Here is a 27,361-nt window from a genome sequence, read left to right as displayed (position 1 = left end):
TAAGGAGCATCAAGGCGAGCACGTCAGTAGAAAAGCAAAGGCAAAGGTGATGACCACAAACCAGAGAAAATGAGCAAAGTGCCACAGAGAGAATTAAGTATGTGTGGAGGAGTTCAGCAATAATGAGAAATACTTAGCTGCCAGTGTTAAAAAGTGTGCTTTTTAACACTGCCATTCTCCCTTATTCCTCTAAAGCAAATGTTGTGATGACACTGCAGACACCCTGGAGATCTGACTCTCTGTGAGGCTGTATTTGTACTGGCAGCAGAGCCTGCTAGAGGCTTTAATTAAAGGCAATGGAACAGCCCCTTTTGCTGTAGGCAAAGCCAGAAGCTCTCGTCTAACTCTGCTACGGGCTTTCATCCCTCCGGGTTAGCCACCAGACAATGTACCAGCACAGTGAGCTGAAAGACAGGTGACAGAAGTTCTGGTGAAGGTAGCAGACTCACCAGCTTTTGGAAGAGGTCGCCCACGCGCTGCTGGTGACTCCACTGCTGCACTCGGGGAAAGAGCCCATCATAGAATTCTTTGTGGATCTCGTAGAGCTCAGGCACTTTGAAGAAAATCGTCTCGATCTGCTGACTCGTCAGCACGGGCTGCGAGGTGGTGGCAGCTGCTTTCAAAGGCTTCATGGGCTGAAATGAGGAATGGGGGAAATTGTTATCATGCAAACTAAGTACATTCACCCGTGCCACATTATAACACATCCCTCCAGAGAGCTGTTTTTCATCCTGTTAACAAGTGATATTGCACCTAACTCCTAAAAGCTAGACATGAACAAATTCTCTCATGGGAATCAGCCACCTTGGTAGGTGGATTTTCTCAGGATACTAATGGTGTGATTAAAGTCCCTTTGCGCTCCATTTCCTTAACCTCTGTACAACGTTGTGTCTAATAACTAGCACAGGATACTGAAAGATGGTACTCCTGGACACTCCCACACTAGCACCTCCCAGGTTGTGCCACATCCAGTCTTTTCTTTAAGTTTCTCTACTGCAGAAGAGGAGTAACAGGTACCCTTTACAGCAGGGAACACACAGCCCATGGTATGTGAAATTCTAGGAAACACTGGGTGGAAGCAGCAGTGAGAATTCCATGCCAGCATCTGGAATGGTATCGGCACCAGCACTTACCAGCAGCAGAGCCTCCAAGTGGCTCAGGTAGGTTTCTTCACTGGCGAGGATTCCCGACAGGACCCATTTTCTCATCTCCAGGCCTTTCTCCAGGTCTGGCTCACTCTACAGAGAAGAAAAAAAAAAAAACTTTTAAAAAAATAAAGTAAAAGGAAAAAAGAGAGGTGAGGGAAGAAAAAGAAAAAAACATGAACAAGGACGGAGAGTAAAAGATACAATTCAGCTGACCACAGCGTACTTGTGGCTTTGGTTTACTTTCAGACTAAAAAACCAACCAAACAGAAACCCAACCTGTGCTCAGCGTGCTGTTCCTAGGAACACACTAACATAAAATGTTAAAGACAACTTAATTCACCAGCAACTGCTGTCACTTAAGACTATTTGCAGCTGCTGGCTCTAGTCAGCCAGCTCTGGTGCCTCAATTTGGTGCCCAGATTCTCCACTAAATTCAAAATGCAGGACTTCAAAAATTCAGAATTTATCCTCCTAAACAAATGCTGGGGAGGCACAGCCGTTCCCTGCCTCGTCCCACCAGAGCTCTCTAGGCTCCTGCTCCCCATGCCCTACGCTGATGCGATGAACACCAGCAGCCACAGCCAGACGCTGCTGTGGAGGTGGCTGCTCTCTCTCCCGCTCTCTACTGTTCACTGAATTATTTTTCAATGCCAGCTTGCACAACACCTATTTTCAGTTGGAGGATGAAATAATCAGCACTGTTTGGAATGCACATGCTGATTTTTCTTATTGGGATCCCATGAAGGAGTTCCTAACCAAAGCAACTGAAGAGAGAGAAAAACATAAATACATCGATGGGCAAATGCACACACCAGGAGCAGACAAACACGGAGTGTTTCGGGAAGCTGTAATCCCTCTGTTGAATTTCAATCATCCTCTCAGAACTGTAACCTGAAATGCGTTTAACCCAATGAAGTGAAATTCAGTGTTTCCATATACTCTGGAAAGAACGAAGCTGAACAATGAAGGTTATAAATCCTGAGAACATCCCCTTTCACAGAATCCTATTTCCAGTTCTTTTTATTTCTGTCAGTCACAGAAATGAATTTGACAGTTCTTGCAACCTTTTTATATGTTAAGTGCCTCTAAGAACAGAGTTAGCAGTTGGACCTGAAAGGGCAGATCCTTTTCAAGGGCTTTGGGTAGGTTAGTTGGGGCTCCATCTTCTTTTAATAACCAGAGGAATCTTCAGATACTGATTTCAGCAGCAGAAGGATGAGGGAACATCACAGTGTGCTCCACTCTGCTGACTGAACACGAAGCCTCAGAGCTGCCAGAAAAAGCTCATTCAGTTTGGGGTCCTGAGCTCTGAACCCTGCAGGTGTGTGCACGAGGTTCACGATGGAGAGAGGGATCTTGGCTACAGGTAAGCTTACAGCAGCTGCCACACAGCATGACTTTGAGTCTATGCACACCATGAAGAACAAAACAGGTCCTTATGCTCCCAGATATGTGTGGATTCAGTCTCACCAATGACCATTCTGATGTTGGAACGCTTTCATTACATTGCACAAGCTATTCTCTATGCTACAAGACCTTGCAGCAAATAGCGTGCAAACATTCTGCAGCATGTAACCTCTGAAGTAGGTGGCAGACAGAAGCTGTTCTAATAAAATGAGCCAAATCTACATGCACATCGGGTTCTACCCGGTAAGAACTTGTGTTCACATCCCATCCTTTAGAGAAGCTCAATCAGAACCACAGTGCCTTCTGAAATCTAGGAAGGGCACCTCAAACTAACAAGGGGTTTTAATTCAGCAGCTATGTTCAGAGGACCTCAGAAAAACACCAGTGACAAACTACATCATAAAATGAATGCAGTGACAGGTCCTGTGCATCTATAGAGCATCTGTCTGGTACAGCTCAGGCAGTAACCTGCACTGACATTGTGATCATTCCTTATGGTTTCTGTGCCAGCAGTGCCTGGATGTCCACTGCACAGACCACAGGTAAGGCACCGTACATCCATGTAGTCACGACAGACAGCCCCAAGACAGTGAGCAAAGACTGCCTTCATCTGAAAAGGCCAGGATGGAGCTGCCTGCATGAAGCTCCCATAAGCTGTAGTGCAAGAAAAACACAATACCTCTGCTTTCCAACAATTACTGACAACACTTCCCAAAGAAAAATGCAGCTTCACAAAGAAGCATTGAGAAAAACTAATAGTTTTTCCCAAATCTCCACTGCAGCGGATGAAGTAACTGGTCAATATTGACACAGCACTGTAATTCTCTTCAGCAGGTTCTCTTGAAGGAGGCAATGGTTTAAAAACCAGCTGGGTCTGTCTGTAACATCTGCAGAGAACAGCACACAATGACAAGGCATTTAAGTGATTCAAACTTCGCCCTCATGACACTGGCACAACAGTTTTCCTCTTCACAAATAAGAGCTTTACTTCACCAGCCAGTTCTTGCTGGGCACTACCAGCTGCCAGAGACAGCATTTTCTGACTGAATGTTAATGTCCTCTCCTTCAGAGAGATTTGCTTTCAGAGACAAACATCTCCCAGGACACGCTCGAGGCCTTCCTGCCTGCCTATTACCACAAGGTCACTTTGCAGAGTCCACAGTATCGTCCTAACCCTTTCTAACAGGAGAATTTTCCAAGCAAGATGCTTGCAAAACTCCAGCCTCAGATGCAGGTAGCCAGCACTGACCTGGGCTGCTCCCAGCTCCAGCATGGAATTGCAGAGCAAACCCTTGGAGAGTTCATCCAGCCACCGCACAGCACACGATTTCCCATGCAGCACCTCAACTTTACATACAGATTCCTCGTGTGTAAAGCTGATCTCCCGCTGCTCCGCCAGCGTCAGGGATCAATAGGACACCACGGCAGTGCTATCTGCAATACTGTTGCCACTCTGCATTTCCTCCAGCGCTGGTGCTCTGACAAGAGCTTCCCGCTGAGGGAGGCCTCTCCTGACAGCGTCTTCTGGGGATGCAGCCAGCAGCAGCTCTCGCCGCAAGATGCACATCTGGATAACAGCCCCTGTGCTTCTTCAGCCCCAGGGTGCTTTTTGAGTCACACGTGTTGTGAAACGTCCTGAGAAATTTCCTGGGAGCCAATGCCAACATCAGGAAGAAGAGGAGTGAGTTTATTCTTTGGTATTAAAACATCGCTTACTCGCAGCACCTGCTCACTCGGAACACAATAGAGCACTCAGCGGGCAGAGATCCTGCAAGGCTGTCCCTCCGCTCACCCCTCACTGTGATGCACCCTGTGCCAAGGGCATTTTCTGCTTTGCCCGTATGCGACACAAAAAGGGACAGAGAGCAACCCTGTGAGCACAGCAGCCTCAGCGATGGCTCCCTCCTGCACTGCAGGCAGGAAGGCAGCTGAGAGAGGGAACAGCCCAGGCGCAGGTATCATGCTCCCCAGCGGTTCAGGGAGACCGGCCAAGGCTGAGGGCTCCTCTTCCTCACCCTGGCAAACAGGACTCAGTCAGAAATCTTTTGAGCTGCTTGTGGGGCGAGGGGAGGAGCTGGTACCACATCTACCAGACCACATTAACCAAGGGAAAACACCCCTGCTAATCAAAGGGCAGCTGGGATGTGCACAGCAGGATGTGGGAGCAGCCTGCACTGCCCCACTCAGCCACTCTGCAGCGCATGCCAGGTGGTCCACAGGCCATCCTGGGCTTCCTCCCCAGCTCTGTCAGCCCTTTTGGACTCGTACAGGTCTGACTAGTATTGCACGTGCTGACACTGTCCTTCCCTCTTTGATGCCAGCATCCATCACTAGCCTTTCTCCATTGCTACCTCTCTACCCACACGTCTCAGAATAAACCGATCTTAGGAGGTTATCACGGGATAGATGTCTGTCTGTCGCCATGGGAGCTGTGAGCACCCAACAGCCAGCCAGTTCTCAACAAGGAGGCAAGAATCCTCATGAAGATTCAAAAAATAAAAAAAAAAAGAGAATAAAAGGAAGGTGGGAAGCCTTATGAAAGAAGCTTCACAGGAATCTCAATCCTATACAGTTCTGATATTTTCTTTTCAGCTGGGTGTGCTTCTTGCTATTCCAAACACTTAAACCCCAAAAGGTTGAGTCACAGCTGTAAGCGCAATCTTGCGACCTGACCCAAGGCCAGTCAGGGTGGTTGGAAGCACTGAAGATATTGGAGAGCACACACTGGCCCCAGGCCAGGGCTGCTTTGAATGTGTTTACAGCTTATCAGCCTAAGCACTTTAGTTTCCTAAGCAGGCAGGCATTGCATGCTGTATTCAATTACTGTGAGCCTGACATTCACCAGCTCCAAGGATTAGACAGATTCAGCTCTTCCTGACTCTGTTTAAAGAACTCTGGCCTTTCTGATTGCTGTTTAAATTATCAGCAATAATTGTTTTCTTGCCATGGTTAGAAGAACACAGATTAAGAATCTAGAAACCACAACACGTAAGATTTCACGGAGTGGTTGCTGCCAGCACAGCTCTGTAAAGAGAATCAGCGAATCAAAGTGGGCGTATAAAAGGCACTTTAACTCCCAGACCTTCCTTTGGTACAGTGTGTTCATACGCTGCACAACCAATGTGTTCAAAGGGGAGGCTTCCCATAAGGACAGCTCACAAACCCAGAGAAGCTGACAGCCTACAAAAGAGTAAACTGATTCATTTCAATTTTTAAAGTGCAATTACCTTTGAAAGCTTCTGCTAAACAGGCTGGAGGGGGTCCCATTGTCTTGGTGATATTAAACAGGGCAAATTCTATAATCAAGCCACCCATGCTCCATGCAGGGAGGGGAAGGAGCAGGGAGAGCAGCCAGCGTTATAAATAAGCTCAGCACGGGTGTGCCAGCTCTGCTTAGGCAGGGCTGCACAGCCAGGCAGGAACTTTTGGAGCACAGGGCTGGGGAGAAAAGGGGAAAGTTCCCTCTGCTGCTGGTGGTGAAGGGAAACGGCAATAAAGCAAAACAAATGAACAAGGCCAAATTCTGAAAGGAAGAAAGGAAAAGGATCTGGAAGTGCTGGAGAGGGAAGGACAAGTTAGCATTGGTAGTGCCAAGAAAAGCAGTAATCCTGCTTATTGACGTAGCTTCAGAGGCGAACTTTTCTGGCCTCTCTTATGGACCAAGCTAGGAGAGAGGTCCACAACCTGCCCTGCAAGCCCTGCCTTCCTGCTCTAAGGAGACGGAAGGACTTAGTCAAGTACTCGGCAGAAAAACACAAAGCCCAGAACAAGCCCACAAAGTAAGTCAAAGTAAAACATCCTTAATGTCCAAACAGCAACAACCCCGTCTCCAAGAGGAAGGCTGGTTTCATGGATCAGGCAGGTGAAGATCAGACCAGAACGCTGTCAGGTCTGTGTGACACTGAGTGAATTATTTAGAAATCATTGTTTGCAATGTTCTCCATTTTCTGAGTGCCGGACAGAAGTGTTGCTAACTCTTGGTTGCAAATGAAGCCAGGGAGATTCCACTTTAAACGTGAAGAAATCTGCATTTCCAGTCAGAACCTGGTTTTGGAGAACACTAGGCATCTCACATTAAGCACCCAAAATTAGCACATGCTTTTCCTATGACCTGTCTGCCTTGATTGCCTGTGGTTACCAAACATGCCATCCTCTTATCTCACAGAAGCACTGCAAGGATAATTGACACCTGTCTGCCATTCCACCTGTACTTGGAGCCAGTGGTCATGCCAAAAGGAAATGAGCACTTTTGTACTTAGGGCAGATCACGCAGTGTCCTGTAAATCAGGCACACACACAGCTCCAGAGTTAAAACACTGGATCCAATAAGCATCATTCCCTATCTATATCGGACAATGCAGGAGCCCCACAAAAAACCAGGATGTGACAGCATAACTGAAAGTCATCGTAAAGACTCAAGACATGCCTGTAGGCACACGGCAAGGCTGGATAACCATGGGCATCTCTGAACTTCCGAACAACCAGTCATAAGGAGTATCTAGATTTTTCAGAAGTAATCACATGTACTGAAGAACAAAGTTGAAGGACGATGAGACAACTGTGAAGCAAACACATGTAAACAAGAAATGTTTTCTGCTAATAAAGTGCAGTGAAAAAGAAAATAGAGAAGACATACGCGCTGGTATTTCTGGTTGAACACATTTGATGTGTTTGGCTCTGCACAGCACGTTTGACACTTAATTCTGTTACTGCTGTCTTTTCCACTACAGCTGAAAACATAACTATAGTAACAGCCATCCAATGACTCACGATGGCAGAACATTTAACATCTTTGGGAAACACTGCAGCTATGTAGACACCAGCCTGTTCCTCCTTGCCACGGACCAACCCTCGCAAGTGGCACTGCCACAGGCAGATCAACTGAAGCTGCTATGGTTCATGATTCAAAACTCTAATCTGTGTTAGGACATTCTTTCTCTTGGAAGCCATAAAACGTCTTTTTATAGTCCGAGAGAAGAAAGCAGCCATTTACGTTAAAAAATATTTTTTAAAGGCAGCCTTCCAGCATTATTAAGGTAACTTTGAAATGAACTGCTATGAAATCCTTATGAGGCCATGTTCAAACAGATTAAGAACAAGATGCAGTGTCTCTTCCAGGCCCCCAGTTGCAGGCAGTATGACAAGTGGTTCTTTGAGAAGAACTCTCAGCGATACGTACTGCCATGGTATTTTTCCTTTATCCAGACTAATACAGTCTGGAAACCTCACGCCAATATTAAAATGTCCTTGGAGCTTTTGAATTTACTAATGATCATTTCTGCATTCAAAAGCCTCTTACCTATCATTCTCATCTTGAGAGGTAAAAAAACATCTCAGAATTAACAGACTAACACACAGCAGCTAACAAGATTCCATATTTTATAGTCACATAAAATTAAGCAAACATCAACAATATACGTACTTGAGAAGGCTTTAAGAGATTTTGACAATGGGTTTTCATAAGTGAGAAAGAAGAATAAGAACAGTATCTCACGAAGGCTTCTTAATCTAACATTCATCCCAGAAGAAGTAAGGAACTGTATGATATAGCCCTGACCACTAAAGAGTGGCAGAATAATGTACATAAGGAATGCTAAGGAGCAATGGTCCATGGAACTTGCCAGAATCCTGAGGAGTTTGATCAAAGTTTTGATGGAAGGTCAAGAAAACTGTCTAGTAAAGATGACGTTCATTTCCACGTACATTGATACCTGTAAAATACCCATCTCCGCCCACCATGAGCCCTAAAAATCACACATGCCCCACATCCCTGAAGTTTAGGTTTGGCACCAGCTAGAAGCTTCAATTTAGCTTTAAATATGCAATATCAATCAGGCACTGCTCTATTATGTCAGGTAATCTGCCCTACAGTGCTGCTGGACCCTGTCTTTGCTCCCTGTTAACGCAGGCTACCCCTTACAAACCTACAAGGCTTCGCTGACTCCAAGAAGGCAGGAAAGGACTCACAGATTTTGTAGATTCCAGAGACCCTGAGGACAGGGTGTCCCGACTGCCCCGGCTCTTGGAACTGAGGTGGGGTGAGGATGATGGCGAGTCATCAATATAGGGCATCATCTCATGATGTCGCCTCTGTTCTTCAGCACGGTCTGCATCGTACGCATAGCTGGGCGGCGTGCCACCAAATGAAGCATCTGGAAAACAGGAGAAATATCTGTCTAGTCAGAGGTGAGTTAGACCGGAGCCAGGCTGGTCACCTACGGCACTGCTCACCTCCCAGCTATCATGGACGCTTATCAGTGAACCCAGAGTGAGCGATGAAGTGGAAACATATTCCACAGATGAAGTGGAAACGTATACTTAATTAAATTCAGGTTGTCACAAAACGTTCACTTCACTCATTCTAGATCCTAAAAGGTGAAGTCCTTTCTAGTGTTCATTTAATCACAGCTCCTTCCCTCAACACTTCTTCCAAAAGCATTAGTGTCACAATAGACACTTCTGCAGGCTCCATTTAAGTAGCTGGGGTTTAGGAATGTCCTTCTTAGTTAGGTAGGATGACAGACCCTGGTTTTCTGTAGAACACCACCAGACAATGCCCCTCCCAGTGCAGCAATCACAGGCACTACACAGGTCAGAGGAAAAACACAGCTCTTTCCAGATCTCTCAGGAACAAGAGGACCAGAAGAGAATTGTCTTACACCATCAAGCGAACAAGCCTGCTGCCAACAATAAAACCCTCAGAGGCCCTCTTCTACTGGTTGCCCCCTTCTCAATGCTGAGACCAGCTTCTCAAACAACTGAACGAACCACTGCCCTGCTTCTTCCTCCTGCCCCAAAAAAAACCCAAACACAAAAAACCCCCAAACAAACAAAAAAGGATGCTGGTATGAAGAGTCAAATTAACAATTACTGCATGAGATAGCAGTGAAGTCTGCAGGAAGGGCGAGCAGTAAAACTGGTTCAGGTACTTTTGGAAGCTGTGTACATAGATCATGTCTGCAAAAATCAGTACTAAGGACACATACTGAGCAGCTCGCTCAGCCACAGGCTAAAAGGTCTCCTACCCCTCTGCACAGAGAGACGTGCAGAGAAAACTTAAATGTGCTTTCTGCCCAGTGGCACCGCATCACACACGTGGCAAGAGGAGCTGGAGACAACCCTACATCTGAGTTCCGTGGGCCTGTGAAGCGCTCTCCCCTCTCAGGGCCCAGCAGTGCCCTGTAAGGAACAGCGACAGCCATGCACGGGCCACTGAACACGACGTGGCAGAGCTCCTCCTCCTTCAGCTACGAGTCACAAACCATCACTCTCCTCCCCAGACTGAGAAACAACCCCCGGGAGATAAGCAAGATCCATGGTTGCAGTAGCAGGCGAGCCCTAGGGAAGACAAAACCACAAGAAAAGAACAGCTTTTTTGTCTTATAAGATTAAAATTATGCACAAAATTCACACTTGAGCACAAGCAGAACCAATTTGTACTTGTCTTCACAAATATCCAGGTTTGGTGAAAATAATAAGCAGCAGCTGCCAGTGGTACTAATAATGCAGTTCATATCACGGAGCTGGGGGAGGAGGAACATTTGAAAGCCCACTTTCCTCCCTCAGAGCAAACTCCGTTAAAGCATGACTCATTCTGTAAAGGATGTGAACTCTGTGTGGAACAGAATAGAACTTGAGCCGTGTGGCTGACTGAGGAGGGAGAGCTGGCGTAGGGAACGTACGCAAACAATGTACTGAAAGCCCAACAATAACCTCACTGTAGAATTCAGGCTCTGTCTCAGCACGTACCAAACCACCCAGCTAAAGGTGGCTGCACACGAGGCCTTCAGGCTGCTGGAGGCTCAGGGCAGTGTTACCGTAACGAGCTCAGTGAGTTTTATGTCACCCACCTGTTCATGGCATGGCCTTGCGCCATCTCTTCAAGCTCCTCAAAAGACTCATTGGGCTCTGCAAGACCACAGGAATATGAGCTGAGGGGAAAGGCAGCACATGTCTCTGAAAGGGACTTTTCTCTTGATGTCAGAGGCTTCCAGAGCTACTCAGCCATTTAGAAGACACCCTGTTAAGTTGATTTGGTTAACAGAGGCTTGAACTGGAGTCACTCAGTCACAAACTAAAGACAGTTTTAGATACCCTAAAGTTGGATAATGTCTACAACACCTGCAAGCCAAACCAGCCTCATGCAGGAACTATCAAAAGTTCTACGGCCAAAAGAATATGGGAGAGAAGACAGCGTGGTGCCATTGTACACCAGTCAGACAGGCAAGGGAACACTGAAAAGATAAAGTACCCTCCTCACACACAAGACAGACGATCTGCTGCTTGGCTGAAGGTTAAGAGACTGTTTTGACTCCAGAAACCAGAATTGATTAAAAATCAGAAGGCAGATGGGTGTCTCTCCTTGCATCTCTGCACTATTTATACCATAGAACACCAAACCAACCCAAACCCTGTCTCACACTTTATAACTTTGCCGAAGGAGTGCGAGTGCCTGTGTCCATTCAGGTGCCCCTTGTGCAGCTTCCCAACCCAAGGAGCTGGCCAGATGTGACTGACAGTCTAACCCTGACATTATCCAAGGAGCAACACCAGCACTAGGTGGCCTTCTCGGCTTTGTGCCTTTGTTCAACAAGAGTTTTTTCTTTCAGAAGCTTCTCCGAACAACTCTGAACCAGTTTTCCCTGTGCAGATGAAGTAACAAGACCATGTTGCTGTGCAGAAAAGAAGGCAGGAATATTTTTTCACTTTCAATTCTCACCTTCATAATTTATGGTTTGCTTTGCTCCTGTTAATGGGGGAGGGAATGCAGACTAAACTCTATTAGCAGAAAGGTTTGCGTGAATCACAGCATCTTCACTTGCCTCACTCTCTCTGCTAAAAAGCAGGCTTCACACTTCCACCTTCCAGAGCGCATTCTGGCTCCTGCTGCAAAACGATACCTTTATCTGCAGCCGAAGGGAAGGGCAGGGGGAGGACTTGGGCTCAGAAGAGGAGATTTGTTCCTAGCTCTGCAACAAGATTACATCTACCTTTGAATCACTGTCTCCCAACCAATAAAAATAACACATCTCCACACAGCATGAATTTATCAGGCCCACACTGCCACCAGATCTGTTCACAGGAAGCTCCACCTAGAATTTAAAACTTCATTTCTGTGTCCTCCAGGGACCCTCCACACATTTAAAAACTTAAGGAGTAGTTATAATCCCTCCTCTTTCTATAATTGCTGCCAGCAGCACTGACTCCACCTATGGAGATCTTCATTATCTCTAAGGCTGAAGGACCTTCTTGCCTTTATTCTAGTATTTCTCCCAACTAAAGTAAAGCATTACTGCAGGCAGATACACCACGCAGCCTCAGCGCTAATAGCAGAGGTAGACTTGTATCTCTGTGATTAAATAGAGCACTGTTGCTAGGGAAACTGGGTTATTCAGATCTTCCAAACCCAGCAGAGCGCTGCACAGGCTCTTTGGGCTCTACCTGGGAGCAGAGGAGCTAGGAGCTCTCCTGCTCCGTCCCAGGAGCTCTGGGCACTGTGACTGCAGGTGGCCAGCAGAGACCATGCAAGAGCATGTGATGTCCTAGCCAGTGCCTCAGGTAGGGCCAGCATTGACAGGGTTCTTCTCCTTTTAGGGGCAGCCAGTAAGTCATCAGTAACTGAGCCATCAAAGCCAGGGAAAGATGAATCGTGGGAATGACAAATAGTTGCTGACAAGGGACAGCTAAGGATAAAGGGTGGGCAGAGAAGGATGGCGAGCTCAAACGTGTTGTGTTGAGCGCCAGAGTAACACTGAGGACACTGCTCCCCACGGGCCATGCTTCTCTCACCTCACCAGCAGGCCTGGCCCCATTTCTCCCCCAACTCTGGGTAACCCGTAAGAGATCCCATCACATCCCTGCCCTCGCTGTGCTCCAGCTTTCATAAGCCTGTTCCATCATCCCCTCCTCAGTTACTGCTTCCATCCTCTCACCTTTCTCATCTCTGTCCCCTTTTCATTTTCTTTTGGTTTTCTCAAACTTAAGATGCTTTTTCTTCGTTCTCCTGTTCCTCCTCTCTTCTAAACTACCCCTCTCCCTCGCTGCCTCCAATTCTACCTGGGTAACAACAAACCCACCTCATTTACCACTAGTCACAAATGCACTGGCACTCACAGAGACAGCAACACTGTTCCCTTGTCCTAGTGCCTAGACCCTTCCTGTTGGGTGCAACATTCATCCTTCAGGAATACGGAATCAAGTCATAGCTTTAACTTGAAAGCAGGAAGGGAAAAAGAAATCACCTTCTAAGTAAACAGAAAGATCAGCTATGTCTAATCCAGCGCCACACAACAGTTCAAATGCACGTGTCGTACTTTCACAGCATCACAACATCCATGGCTGCGTGAGAGACTTAACAGTAGCATGCGGAGAAGCTTCCGAGCTAGCTTGGCTCCAGCTAATCTTGCTAAAAGAGCAGTGAAGCCGTAGGAGCTTAGACCTGCTGCCTAAGTAAATACCAAGGATCCAGGAGCGGGAGGGGGAGCTGCACCTCACTAGAGCCCCACGTCCCTGTGGCATCACTGTAAAGGGCACCAAGGCTGGCACAAGTTGTAATGTCTACACTGGCTCCAAAATCATTCCCACAGCTGCAGAGAGAACCAAGGCAGTCTGCATCCTCCAACTGGCTGTTTCCATGCCAGGGAACATGTGAGGCCCTAGTGTGATAGTGCATCGTCTTGGCAACAACAGGGGTTTAAGGTTTCCCCCTCCAAGCCATAAAATGCTGCATGGCCCTTTCCCCTCCTATTCCCTCAGTGCTGCAACCCCACAGATGTCAGTGATCCAGATAAAGAAAGCCAGCTCAAAGAAAAATATCCTTGATGCTTCCCTCCTAAGCTGGATCAGCTTCCTGATCGAGTTCATGGCACAGAAATCCAGACTGAAAGGATACATGTGTGGCAGTTGCAGGGTGGGTGTCATTAAATGCTTGGGCTGCCACTGAAGACACCATATTAGCAAAACACGGCTTGAGTTCCCTTCAGGCTGAGTCAATTCCTGGGATTTGCACACGGCTGGTTTGGGGACGTTACTGGAATGCAACACTTCGTTTTTTAATCTGTTTTGTTGTTGTTCCAGCCTTTACAACTACTGTGTGCTTGGTGATGAACACCACAGAATCACATCATTTTGTCAGTGCTGGCCAGGCTGCTTGGATCAGGGACGGCCTGTGCTGAGCACTTGCACAAGTAACTCAGTGTGCACAGGCTGTGAATGCAGTTGCCTAGGAAATACAGCAGCACTTCCTAAAAAGTAGAATTAAAACTCTGGAAAACCAAGCATACTGCTTATTTCCTTGACACATTCTGAAGCCTCATCTCTAAAAGCAGGAAACAGTGCACTCAATGCTTTGCCTACTTCTGCACAAACCTGAGATCCACAAAGAACAACTGTGCTGTCTGCCAGCAGCAGGAGCCTGGCCCAGAATGAAGATCGCGAATCAAAAGAAAAGTAGATCTGTTTGCCACGTCAAATCCCTATGGCTTTATTTTTCTCAGGCTGATGAGGAAAAGGCCCCACTAGGATGCTAAACAGACCAAACCCAACCCTTTCCTTCGTACTCTATAGCTCTTTCCACATAAAGACAGTACATCTACATGTAAAGGTGTTGGGTGAAACCTAGCGATCCCACTCAAGTGCAAAACTAATTCAGGTAGCATCAAGGACCCCCATTAGTTTGCAAACTCATTCTTCAGCAGTAGATGAGCACGAAAATAGGAAGGCAAAAAGTAACATGAGCTGGCTCTATGCCTACCTGTGGCCTCAACCTGCACTTCTCCCTGAAGCACACGCAGATAATCCAGCTGTCGGTGCTAATAAGGAGACTCCCACAAGGCACCCCTTCATTTGGCACAGAAAAACCTGTCCACCGAGGACAATTGTGCTCACCACTGCTGAACAGGCTGTTTGGGAGCACAGGCTGCAGAAACAGAATTGCAGTGCAATAGGTGACACAGCCCACTCACAGGGAACAACCCTCGGCACACAAAACCAGGACAGAGTTAAACAAGCTAGTTCATATAACACAGCCATGCTGCAGTTTCCCTTCTGTGGGCAGACACAAAACGGGCTCTGAGAGTGGTTTGTCTGTTGGCAACTTGCGAAGAAACACTCTTTAGGGAATAGGATGAACAGGAACAGTGCCCCAGGAACGGAGGCTTCTAAACACGTAGCCGGACACTGGAATGACGACTACAGCTTCTACAGCAACAGAAAAAAGGAGTTCTGTGAACCCAAAACTTCAGCAGATTTTCCTGAATTCACCACAGCCATTCCAGGACCTGTCGCATGTACATTTGAACAAATGTTTCATTTTCTTTTAAGGGTTACAGTGTGTTTGTGTGTGCACATGTGAGCACATCCATGTGCAGTGGAGGCAGAAATTAAGCAGTGTATCCTATTTTTGAGATGAAGGAGAAAGTTGTGTATCTCACATACAGAAGCAGTGAGAAAGCTGGTGGGTCTCTCCTCCTGCCCCTGGGAGATCTCAGGCTACAGACATTAACCAAGAAACTTCTGTCTCTGCCAAAGAGTGAGCTTTATCCTCACAGCAGGCAGCACCCTTAAGTCTCAGGAGATGAATTAACTGCAGTCCACTTTTAATCTTTAAGGTGTGTCAATCCCAGATCATTAAACATCTGAAAAAGACCAGACTTCTTTCATCTGCCCTTATATTCCATGAAGAATTCAGGCAGCAACCAGAGGACAGGTCTGAGCTGCCTGTAGCTCTCTCTTACCGGGACGGGCTGCTAAATTTGGCATTGATGGGTGTTTTCCTGGGGACAGATTTAACATTTGCACAGATCTAGTACCCATGAGGGGTGAGCTTCCATGATCCAGCCAAGGTGTGAAAGCCGGAGACCACCGAGACCATTCTCCACCTGCAGGAAGCCCAAAGCATCCTCACTCAGGACGAAGAACTGCTCACTGAGGCTACCAAGAGCCATTATAGAAAAAATCAGGCAACTAATTGACCATCTAGGAGAACTCCATCTTTTACCAGGTGAGACTGCACTGTCACATGCAATTTCCAAACATTTCCTTTCTACCAAGCCAGCACAACTTGCCTGCCACTCATTTCTGCTTCAGACAACTCCAGCTTAGCAACCATGGGGTGCTGCCCGCTGAGGAGCGCAGGCCAAGCCGTTCCTCCACACGTGACACTCAGCCAGGCTTTGACACAGTGCGTGCCACAGAGGTCAGCAATGGGAGAGCAGCAGAGGTGTAAATTCCCAACTCTGTAAGACATCTGACACTGGATCAGTTTCAAACAAACTGGAATACCTCGAGGGAGGCACAACCACTGCGTACCACAGACCAGACAGGACTCCGACTGGCGATAACAGTTGTGATTAGGAGGGAAACAGGTTGCACGGTTAGAGGATGTGGCTTTTTGAACCCACGGTGTCTCCACAGCAATTTGTAAAACTCAGGATACACTAAAGCACACTGCGTGTAACTCACATTAAGAAAGCTGCTCACAGTTGCTGCAGAAGGCAAGGTGAACATTTCTCCATAGAATCATAGAATAGTTAGTGTCAGAAGGGACTTTAAAAATCATCCAGTTCCAACCCCCCTGCCATGGGCAGGGACACCCCACCAGATCAGGTTACCCAAGGCCCCACCCAACCTGGCCTTAAACACCTCCAGGGATGGGGCGGCCACAACTTCCCTTGGCAACCTGTTCCAGCGTCTCACCACTCTCATGGCAAAGAAATTCTTCCTAATGTCTAGTCTAAATGTGCCCTTCTCCACTTTATACCTCCACGATGTCTGATGATGCTACATCCTACTGGCTGCTGCCTGCTGGCCAAAGCATTTAAAAGGTTTAATTGCCATCACTTAGAGCCCCAAGCATCAGTCAGTAAACACCCATACATGAATGAGGTGTGTTCCCAGCATGACTGGCTGCAGATACACTGCCAACAGGCAGAGACAGAGAAATTCCAGTCAGGCCTGATTTACGCATGTATCATCCATCCAAGGAAGAGGGTGAGAACACATAACTCGCAGGGCAGGCCAGGGCCAGAACAGAGAAACTCCTGTTCCCCTTTTTTCCTCTTTGTACTGTCTCCTACATGTTTACCACTAAGTCACAGGGCACAGTGTAGAAGCCCATAACAGGGGTGAGCACCTCTCGGACGCTTGCCTGGGAGATGGCAGGAAGTGAATCTCTTTCTACCCCAGCTCTCTGTCTTCAGATCCCTCTCTCCCGTCCCATGTTTTCCCAGGTGGGCTGGAAAGACTTCCATGCTCAGTTCATGCTGGCAGTCAGGCCACTGGATGCTCTTGGCAAAGTAAACCCCGAGCACACTGGAACGCCTTTCCAGTGTTCTTTTCCATTTCTTACTCAGGATTGTGCACCCACTTTAGCTGGGCTCATACACTGCAAGTCTAACAGGCAGAAAGTAAATGTTTGGCCTGGTCGGTCAGAATTAAAGACTTTCTTCAGTACGAAAGCACCTGGAGAGGCAGATTTATCCCCACGTACATGTGGCTTTGCACCAAAGGCACAAGGAGCAACAGCACTGACTGATCAGAGGCACACGCTGACTCAGACAGAGCAAAGGTTTCCATAGAAAATAAGGTTAAAAAACCCAAACAAAACCAAACAAGTAAACAACAATGAGCCACACACAGCTATAAGAAGAGTAATATAAGTCAGACTGCCACCCCTCAAAAGAGCGGCTGCACTAGAAGAGCTAAAAGTATAGGATTTGAGCAGGTTGAGCTCTCTTTGCAGGTTTCTACTCGTGCCTCCCCCACTGCCCCGTTAAAGCTGTGGCTGCAGCAGCACAAACCACAGCAGGAGTGGGCTAAGCTAAAAATAACCGTCAGGAGTGTTCTTTCATAAGCGGGAGCAGTTCCTATTCCGTTCCCCTGATCATCTCCACACAATGCAGCAGCATAACTGAGCACAGAGGTGGGTCAGAGCAAACGTGGCTGTTCAGGTCAGCACTGCTGCTGTGTTCAAACCACAGTCCTGCTTTCATCTCTAAAAAGAAACCTAGGGACAAAGGCTAAGAGGAAACTGCGTGTACCAACTGCAGGGGGGCTGCTGCCCCATACCTCGCAGGGCTCTGTCACTTGTCAGGTGAATGGATGAAAATCCCAGCCATGACCAGCATACTATTTATATTTTGTTCTTCACAGTTGTCTCAGAGTTTTGCATCCATTTCAAACATTGTTTGGCAACAGGGATCTCCAGAGAAGAGTAGAAAATTCATAGAAACAAACAGAGCAGTTGCCCCAGTGTGCTCCATTAACAAAGCCCCACCATGTACACTGTCCCTTTCCCATGCTTAACTGGAGCCGACCAAGAGTCCTGCCATGCAGAGAGAGAAGTGTCTCCTAAAACAAGAGTTTAACTAAGCTGATAGCTTTGTGAGAAGGCAAGAGAGGACTGGCTCTGGGTAGCAGCAGGTATTAAAGTTGATCCAAACAACTGGTAAACGTGCCTGATAAGAACCCTGTGCTGTTTCTAGATCTGTAACCTTTTTCAGGACAAGTCGCTTTGGCTTTTTTGTTGCTGCTGCTTTGTTGTCTCCCCGTGCAGGCAGCACGCTCAGCAGCCGATGAAGCCAGCCAACCTTTTCCTGTTTACTCTGCACACCCGGCCACTGACATCGGACTTGTCACCCTGTGAAAAATCAGCAACTGATTTACCATCTTGGCCCAGCACAAGCAACCCGAGCTAAATGCCTCAACTAGGCAGATGGCTCTGCCTACACCGCTAACAACCTTTTCTGAACACAGCTGCTGCCCAAGCTCAGCGCCTTCCTGTCATCAGGCTGGAGAGAACACAATCGCTTTGTGCAATTCCCAACCACAGCAAGGTGGGTACAGGCACTTTTTAAAAGAAACTGAAGATGCTGAGGGTCCAGCACAGCTCCCTGCCAGCCCCAATAAACAGCACCCACTCACCGTCTGTTCTTCCTTGAAGCTACTAATCAAGACAAAGGTAGCTGGGATACACGTCAAGGTTTATTCTGGATTAGTAAATCCTCACTGGACACACCACATCAGCTTTCCCCCTAAACTCTGTCTTTCTTTTGCAGAGTCTGCTTTTCAAAGTGGAAACTCTCCTCTAATTATTATGATTGTGAAGCATAAATTTAGGAAAACACACCCACCCCCACAGCAGAAGACTGATCAGTTTTCCCAGGTACCCAGGAACTGGATTTGGCAGTGCCAAAATCCAGGCTAGACCCAAGGAATCCACATCAGGCTCCTACTGAGCAGCCCACACAGCACGGGGAGATTCTAAAAGATCAGCATTGACCCTTACACACAGAGCAGATACAGGCAATGATGAAGGCAGAGCAGACGCAGGCAAGGATGATTTCTGCTGCTGTTAACACCACTTTCATTTCCAAATTCCATTGTTTAATAAAAACAGGTAAAGAGGGTGTCTGAGCAGCAAGTCCAGAGCACAACACAAGCCAGAAGCAGACCTAGAGAACTGGTTTACTTCAGAGGAGCTAGTTCAAAGCAAGAAAACTTTAAAATCAATGTAGCAGCAGAAGAAACACTTTGTCCACATGCTTTTAGAGTTACTTTCTCCTTTCATTTCCAGTGGCATCTGCCTCCCAAAAGAGCCAGCCAGCCATTCCCCACGCTGAAGTACTGACATTCCAGATACGATGACAGCTAACACCCCTTGAGGCCTGTTTCTGATTTCAGGCCTGAAAAAAAAAATCCATTATTTACCAGTATTACGGCCTACTTAGCAGATAATAATCTGGGACCTCCTCCTTCCCCCTTACCAGCAAGGCTGTGCCAGAGAACAAAGCATTAGCAAGGAAAGTCATACACTGGCACCTGAACAGTGGCTATGGAAACCCCAGCTATCAGATACTCTGCACGAACTGAAACCTGCATTTTGACAGAAAAAAATACTGTAAGAGAAGCTCCACAGAGGCCCACCTCCAGCTAAGAGGGAAACACCTCAGTTTTGAGACAAAGTCCCAAAATCTCCAACCCACAGACACAGCGCTCCCAAAGCCCTTGGAGTGGGACAAGAGAGAACTCTAGGTGCACATATGGTCTCAGCATCAACCAGACAACTCGGAAAGAGGGGAGACCTAAATGATTCTTTGGCCTCACTGAATTAAAGTTAACAGAGGAGAGGAAATACCAATTCTCATCAATTTCTATTGCGTTGGAAGCTGGTTTCACCTCGTCTACCCCCAACCAACCTATTTAGGAGCAGTATCAGCCTAAATGCCTTACATAGTCCCAAGGCATGTCCGGAAGCAGACAAAAACCTTAGAGGGATAAACTGCTTACTGCAAGGGGATCAGTCACCTGACAACAGAAGAAATCCTTGCAGTTATGCTCGCCCCTCAGAGGGAGAGGATCCAGGCCATGGTTTCCAACTTGACTGAAGCATTGTGGAAAGGAAAAGATTCGCCAGGCACAGATCCTTATTCTGAACTGAGTGAACTGTAGGTTTGTGCCAGCAGGAGCGCACACACCCAAAGGATGGCCGCGCACGCCACACAGCAGCTGTGGCCCACTGGCTGCCCTACAGCTCAGCTGCCTCAGATCTTCACGCCTTTTATAGGAAATGTATTTATTTATTTTAATCTCCTGTCTTTCACATCATGTTTGTAGGCAGTCAAATATTTTGAGTGAAACTTCAGAGAAAAACCCTCTTTAAATGGAATAAACGCGCAACCAGAAGCAAGTAAAACACAACAGGGGAAAATAAAGCCATGCTTGTACATCAGCACTATATTTAGATCCTGCTTTATAGGACTTTTACAGAAACTTGGAAGACGTGTTGTGTTGATGCTTGGTCCAGCCCTAAAAAGCTTCAAGCAATTTGACACAGCCCTGAAATAGAAATTCTGATGTTTTTGGCTGCAAGCTGCACAGAGCAGATACTGTTCGAGAGCACAGTAGCAGTCTTCTACAAAACCTCTGCACGCCGCTGTGGTTCCTGGGTTAATGCTTCCCTGCAGTTCTCAGCAGCACTTTAAACAACGACTGCACTGTTGGAAAGACCCACGCACTTTGATAGGTCTGAGATAGCTGAAGAATCAGGGGACCAGACAAGACTCCTGCCAATAGTACTGCAGCACAAAGACAGAGATACTACTATGAAGACACTGTGGCATCAGCTACCCAATGTGCCGCACACGGAATCCTCTCACACAAGGTGGAAAGCTGGTTCTGCCCCAGGAGCTCGGTTTGCCCAGAATGGCAGACAGACCAAAAAAAAAATCTTAACTTCTAATTCATGTTACCTCCTCAGAGTGACATGGGCCACAGTACAGATCTTATGGTTCATAAAACGCACCCACTCAGTGCCCATGAGACTGATCTTACAGAGTCTGGCACTCAATCAGTGCTGAAGAGAGCTCACACATGGAAAAAGAAGTGCTATTCCTTGGGGTGTCATTGCTTGCAAGAAATGGAGCACAGACGCCCTGCAGTACTGTCCAGAGCAATGGAAGAAAAGATCAAGGACTTGAAACACTATCCATAAAGAAACACTTGCTTTCAACGGAAACCCAAATTACTCTCTTCTGCACAGGCAAGGAAGCAAACAACCCCAGTATCCCTGAACACTCCCTCAGTATTCCATCCAAAAAGTCAGGAATTCCCAGCCACAGAGATTGTAACTGCATTAGAGGAACTGAAGCCTTTCACCTCCTTATGTGGGGAGCACATCCAATGTCAGCTGAGTAATAGATTCTACAGACAGGTGAGTTAATGCCTCTCCTGGCAGCAGGTAATGGATGATCCTGGGAACATAAGAGTTATATCAACATGCTGCCACAGGGAAACAGCTTTGCACTGAGTGAGATAGAGCTATGAATTAGGACTAAAGCTTAATTTAGGTAAGCTTCTCTCTGCAAAGGTAGGAACAAAAATAGAAACTGGGGAGAAAAAGAAGAGTCGAAGACCTGGTGACAAGCAGAGAATTCAATCCAAAGAGACAGGCTGGCAAAGAGAAGGTAGCTTCTCCAAGAATGACAGCTGGAGAAAGGAAGTCCTGGCATGCAGGAAATCCAAGGCAGAAAGCACTCTTCCCGCCTCCAGGACTGCTGGAAATCAGGAGCATTCCAGTAACAAACTGGATTGCTTATAACATGAGAGCTTTCTGAACGCAACCAGACTGCTCTGGAAACTGGGAAACCTCTCACTGCCTCCAGGAGTGCTTGGGCAGTTCATCGTTCAGGGGAAGCAGCACAGCTTCCCTGTATCCTGCATATGCACGAAGTCTGGCTGAAAAACCTTAACAGTCAGTCAATGATTCACAGCAACCCCTGGAAAAGCATCCAGGAAACTCTCTTTCAAGGTCTGACACTGTGGCACCATGGTTACCAAGACAATACAAGGCACAAAATCCTGCCATATATCAAACCCTTTACATTTCACCATCTGGGACAGCAATTCTTTCAACATAACAGGGATGAAACCCAGTGTTTTAGAAATGTGGCTGGCTGTCCAGCACCCTAGTTTTCTCACTACTTTTAATCTTTCTCAGCTGTACAGATACACTGTATTTCTGTTATCCGTTACTAGCAGGACATGTGGCAGAAAGACAACGGCTAAGAAGATCAGGGTATTTTGTTCAGCAAAATACAGTTAGTCTCTAGGAAGAGTCTCATTAGTATCCAGCAATGCCCTGACTTCCTGCGTGTTTACACCCAAGTGGTATCTACTTACACTTGGAACTTTGCAGTAAAAGTTAGAAATAAATATTTAGAGATGTTTAAGCAGTTTAAGATGTTTAAGAGTAGTTATTACAGGTACCGTTAAATCAACTTCTCTTAGGCCAGCCACTTGCCAAAAGGTACACACCCAACCAATCCCTTTTCAGGGCAGGAAGGTTTGGTAGGTGAATTGAGACAGTTTACATCACTGAGACAGAGTTGTTCAATTGCAAAGAGGGGAATTCCAAAGCATCATTCAAGAACAGCTTCCTGAGACAAGGAAAATGAGACACCTTGAAGTTACTATAGAAACACGCAAACCACACAGCCACACACAGCAGCAGAATTTCAGAGTGACAGAGATCCAAGACCGCCAAGTTCTTGCCCATATCCCCATCATCACCAACCCACAATGTCCTATTTTGCAACCAAGTTTTTCCAGACACCATGCTTTACTCCTCCTCCTCTCAATCTTTTAGTCTAAGCTTCTGCAAGGGCATGGAAAAAAGCCTGCAGTAGTCACTAATTCATCATGTTTCTAGTTTCTCCCCTTACATGCTCCCTCCAGCTGCGCTTTTGTGGATGCCAGTTCCAGCAGCCAGCCCTCGGACAAGCTTGACTTGGCATCTTCTTCAACTCTTATGCATGATCTTTTTGAGTTTATGGGTAGGAAGGTCAGTGTATGAGGGCATCCCTCTCTACACATCCTCCACTTCTCTTAAAACCATGGAACACAGTTTCCCATCTGCTGTCCAGGTACTGCAACATGAGGAAGCACAAAGACAAAGCTGAAGCCAGCTCCTTTGTACATCCCACCGTCATTCCTCCATTCACACACAGGCTGTACAAAGACAATCTGGAGTTTCACACTCTACATCAAGCTGAACCTGCTCTGCAGACTTCAACAGAATGGCATTTCAATAAAGAAATACAAACAAATCTATAGGGTGCTGCTCTCTGACCTCCAGCACAAGGGACTAGACTGCTGGTTCAGCCTGAGCTGTTTCTGCTGCTCCCAGAGCTCTGAGTTTGCAGTGAGGAGGCTGCCCAGTCCCCACTGTACCACAGCAGACCACAAATACAGCTCCAGTTTCTTGATACCAACCCCAATAATTGGGGGTCTTTTTGTTGTCTCCAACCAATCATCCCCTTTCAGTCAAATTCTGGGTTTTCCTGTTGTTAAGGGCTGGGATTCACTGCCCCAGCCTGGCTTCCCCTAGGATGCATGGGGAGGAGAGATAAGCCCTCCCTTCAGCCAGTGCTGACCCAAGATAAGCACAGGGGCTTTATTGTTTCCCACCTGGTCCCTACCAGAACAACACACACAAGGATCATCCGACAGGTTCAGCCTCAATAAGGCTCAGTTTACTAATGAGGTTTAAGCAACAAAGCACCTTATTTAAGGCTAGGGAAGTAACCAAATCTTGTAATTCCAAGGAAAGAATAACGTTCGCCTCCCTAGCAATACCAAGAGCAGATTGCTGATGTGCAAAACCATTATTTGGAGAGCAACACGTCCTGGCACAGCTTTTTAAGTCAGCCTTCAGCCACACCAATTCCGTTCAACACAAAGGAATCCAAAGAGCACAGTCTAACAGAAGAGGAAGTTTGCCATCCCATCCTCTGCGGGGAGGCACTGGTTGCAACACCCACGAGTGCCAGAGGGGGTCTTCAGACTGAAATAAGGTTGCAGAAACGAGATGCAAGAAAACAAGCCTGCACTATCCAACAGCTGGAAATTCTTAGCCAAACAGCTGAGACAACGCTTCCACACTGGAAGAACAGGCTCTGTTCATCAAATGCTGCCTCATACTTCATGTAGCTTCTCTCTGTACTACCATTTCCAGGCTGTTTTCTCCTGCTGAATCAAATCCTATATAGATGCTCACCAGCACTGATACTCAGTAGACAACGTACATTTCAGAGATGTTTCTAATGTGAATTCCTGAGGCGATCCCTACACACAACGCACCATAATGCTTACCATGGACTTCAAAATGGTCTGGCCTCCCCTCAGAAACTGGGAGTTTTCCCAATGAAGAGTTGGAGATTCTTAGGGGCCAGGACAAAGAAATACAAAGGACACTGTTACTAAAAATAAGATACTTGTAACACATTTCAGAAGGTTCTTTTACTGAAACCAGTAAAACTATGTCAGAAGACACCCTTAGAAGAAACACTAGAAGAAACAATAAAAAGTCAACTACTCCAGTGCTTTCAAGCACATGCTCCTCAATAGACAAGAAAGTAATTTGCAAAATAATCCAATTTAAAACACAGCCAAACCAATCCTCCAGAAACACAAGCACGCCAAGGTGTTCCCAGTATGTACAAGCAGGCACAGCTCAGATCTGCAGATCACTTGACCTATTCCCATTCTTTTTAAGACTCCACGAAACAAGGCACTTGGACAAGTAAACCCAAATATTTTGTTTAATCAATGCCTCCCAATAGTGCGCTACCAGGCAGCCTGTCAAATGCGAAAGAAATCAAAGGGAGGGCATTCTATTTAAAACAGAATGCAGAAACACTCATAATTAAAATAAGCAGGAAAATTCCCTTCCGTGAGGAGAAGGAGCAACCCTAGGGCAAGCACTGAGAGCCAGTTTGGATGTGACGCGTTCCAGAGCACGAGCTGAACGAGAGCACTCTGCAGCACACCCAGATAAGGAAGAGCACATGCACCCATGGGTAACTACACCATGCAATTAAGTGTTTAGGGAAATGGGGGCCTGCCTGGAGCTCTGCAGCAGCCCTTGTTTCCTTACCCTGACACTGGAAGAGAAGGCATAACTCAGCCTCCGCACAGCCCCTGTCCCGAGCAAGGAGAGCTCTCGCCTTTGGGGCACCAGAGGAGGATTCGATGCTCCAGCTGACCACACCGCTCTGCACAAATCCAGCACACATAGCAAGGAGGAAAAGTTACACGGGACCAAAGCCTTACAGGGTCAGAGCTCTCACCCTGACTAAACAAACAATTTTACATCACACGTATATGAACAATACTGGGTGCCGGAACATCTGTGAGTAAATGAGTGACTGCATGTCTTGCCAAGAGTTTCACAGGAACTCATGCTGCATGCACTGAACAGAGGGAGGAGAAAAGGCCTCACTGCCAGAGAACAAAACTTTCTGCATGTTGTGATGCAAAAACCCCAAATAAAATTAACACTCTGTAAGATTTTTAAAATGCTGGATAATATGTGCACAGCAAACTGCAACATCAGAACCACATCTTCTACAGTACAAAGGAGCGTACCTGCCTTACTTACAGAACAGCGGAAAACCAGGTTTCCCAGAGAATCAGCCTCTCGGCGTTGCTACAGGACAGCAAGACAGGCCAGGCTGCCACACTGACCCAGAACGCCACAGACAGGGACATTATACACACACAGGGATGGTGTCAGCCACCGACTCGCACATGCGTTTGTCTGCAATTAAAGCTTATTACAGCTGCAGTCAGAACACAGTTATTCAACAGATTCTGTAGACATCAGCCTCCTGCAGAGTATGAAACAGTTTTTCACCATCAGAAGAACCTGCCTGAGGATTACTGCAGTGATAAAAACCTCCTTCCCACTACCCCACCTCACAGCAACAGCAAGGGCATTGGGCTGACGGGACAAGCCATGAGGCTGTTTAAGCAGACATCTACAGAGCAGGAGGGCAGCAAAGAGCTGGTTCTGAAACAATCACCCCAGGGGCAACACAGATCAAAAAGGACGGATGCCAGCTCAGATGAGGAACCCTGCCTGATGACAGGTCCACACACATTCATGTACTGCAAATCACTACAGGAAAAACCTCACAACATCGCACGCTTTATCTGCTTCTTCTCTGACACGTGGAATTAAATCAGGTAGATGTTTCTGCAGCCTGAGTTCTGACCACGGCAGAACTGCCTTTCCAGAGGAGTGGACACCAAAAGGCAGAAGGAGCCGCTCCCAGCAGGAGAGGTCACAGCTCGCCAGTCCGGTTGGATAGCACAGTGGGAACACCACTCTGCTGCACCAGTATGAGCAGTCTGGCCACTTGCAGAGACAAATCAGGTGACTGAGGCCTTCCCAAAGTCAGTTTGGTTATTAACTCACCCTTGTCTCGCACCAGCTTTCAGCTCCGACACGGAGCCTGACCTTGATGAAGCTGTGATATCAGACTGACAAAGAAATGCTACAGAAAAGTAAACCAAAAGTGCAGCTTTTCCATCAAGCTATTCCATTAATTTTCAGTTATAAATCTGCAGCTAAAAGACAAGTGAAAAGTATCTCCCTAATTAACCATAATTGCAAGGGCACATACAGATTCAGCTGTAATAATTTAGCTTTAAAACATTTTGGGATAAGACTTAATAAATGGTGTTATACTCTGCAGACTGACCTTTTTTAAGCAAAAAGAAGTTTATTTCTGTTATGTTCACCTGCACAAATCACCATGAGACGCAAACAAGCTTTCAGGGCTGGCACTACAAGGCCTTCCTATGGCACCAAGTGTCACAAAGACATTGCTTCAAATATGCCAGGCAGAGCTTTGGAGAACCTTATTTTTCAGGGTCTCACTGATGCCCATGACACACTTGGATTTTCAAGGTTACAGTACATTCCAAGATGCTTCAACTCACGCAGAAAAACCATCTCTCCCAAACAAACATATTGGCGCTTTCTCAACAGTATTCCAGCAGCGAAAGAATCAGGAATGCAAAGTGTGCTGGGGCTTGAACTGCTGGGCGTGGTTCACTAAACCCAAGGACAGAAGCAAGCCGATGCAAGAACACCTCATGTTTTACCTGGGACATAGAAACAAAACTGACTTGAACCCAGAGAACAGTGCTAACAGCTGCTGTCTTCTAGAGCGGCACCAGCTTCAGAGGTGCAGAAGCTCTGGAACTCACTGAGCACCTGAGGACAGCAAGCAACCGCTCGGTTCCTGCCGACTGCTTGGCAGACCACGCAGGAAGGTTATCAACATAATAAAAGAAGATGTCAGTTTTGTTTCATCTTCAGAGCTTTCAATTAATTCTATTCCAAGCAGTAATTTCTCAAGCTTTATAAATCCAAGCTATATTCATGTAGTAAGTGGACAGGTTTCTTCTGAAAACAAAAGCAGAATATTCACTGATAACTGCCGCTACCCTTAGCTCCCTGC

The 27,361-nt window shown here is 46.8% G+C and overlaps 1 protein-coding gene across 1 annotated transcript in view; it reads right to left on the bottom strand.

The window, feature by feature from the left end:
- The window catches only part of BCR (BCR activator of RhoGEF and GTPase), a 79,280-nt gene that overhangs the window by 33,790 nt on the left and 18,129 nt on the right, over positions 1-27,361 (bottom strand). Inside the window, exons 2-4 of the mRNA XM_069871405.1 lie at positions 8,523-8,707; positions 1,134-1,238; positions 450-635 (exon numbers count right to left, since the gene is read on the bottom strand). Coding sequence (XP_069727506.1) covers positions 450-635; positions 1,134-1,238; positions 8,523-8,707 — 476 coding nt within the window. The remainder of the gene's footprint in view (positions 1-449; positions 636-1,133; positions 1,239-8,522; positions 8,708-27,361) is intronic.

Source organism: Phaenicophaeus curvirostris, chromosome 17 (assembly GCF_032191515.1).
Source record: "Phaenicophaeus curvirostris isolate KB17595 chromosome 17, BPBGC_Pcur_1.0, whole genome shotgun sequence".
Classification (NCBI taxonomy): domain Eukaryota; kingdom Metazoa; phylum Chordata; class Aves; order Cuculiformes; family Cuculidae; genus Phaenicophaeus; species Phaenicophaeus curvirostris.
This window is presented reverse-complemented; position numbering and strand designations above follow the sequence as displayed.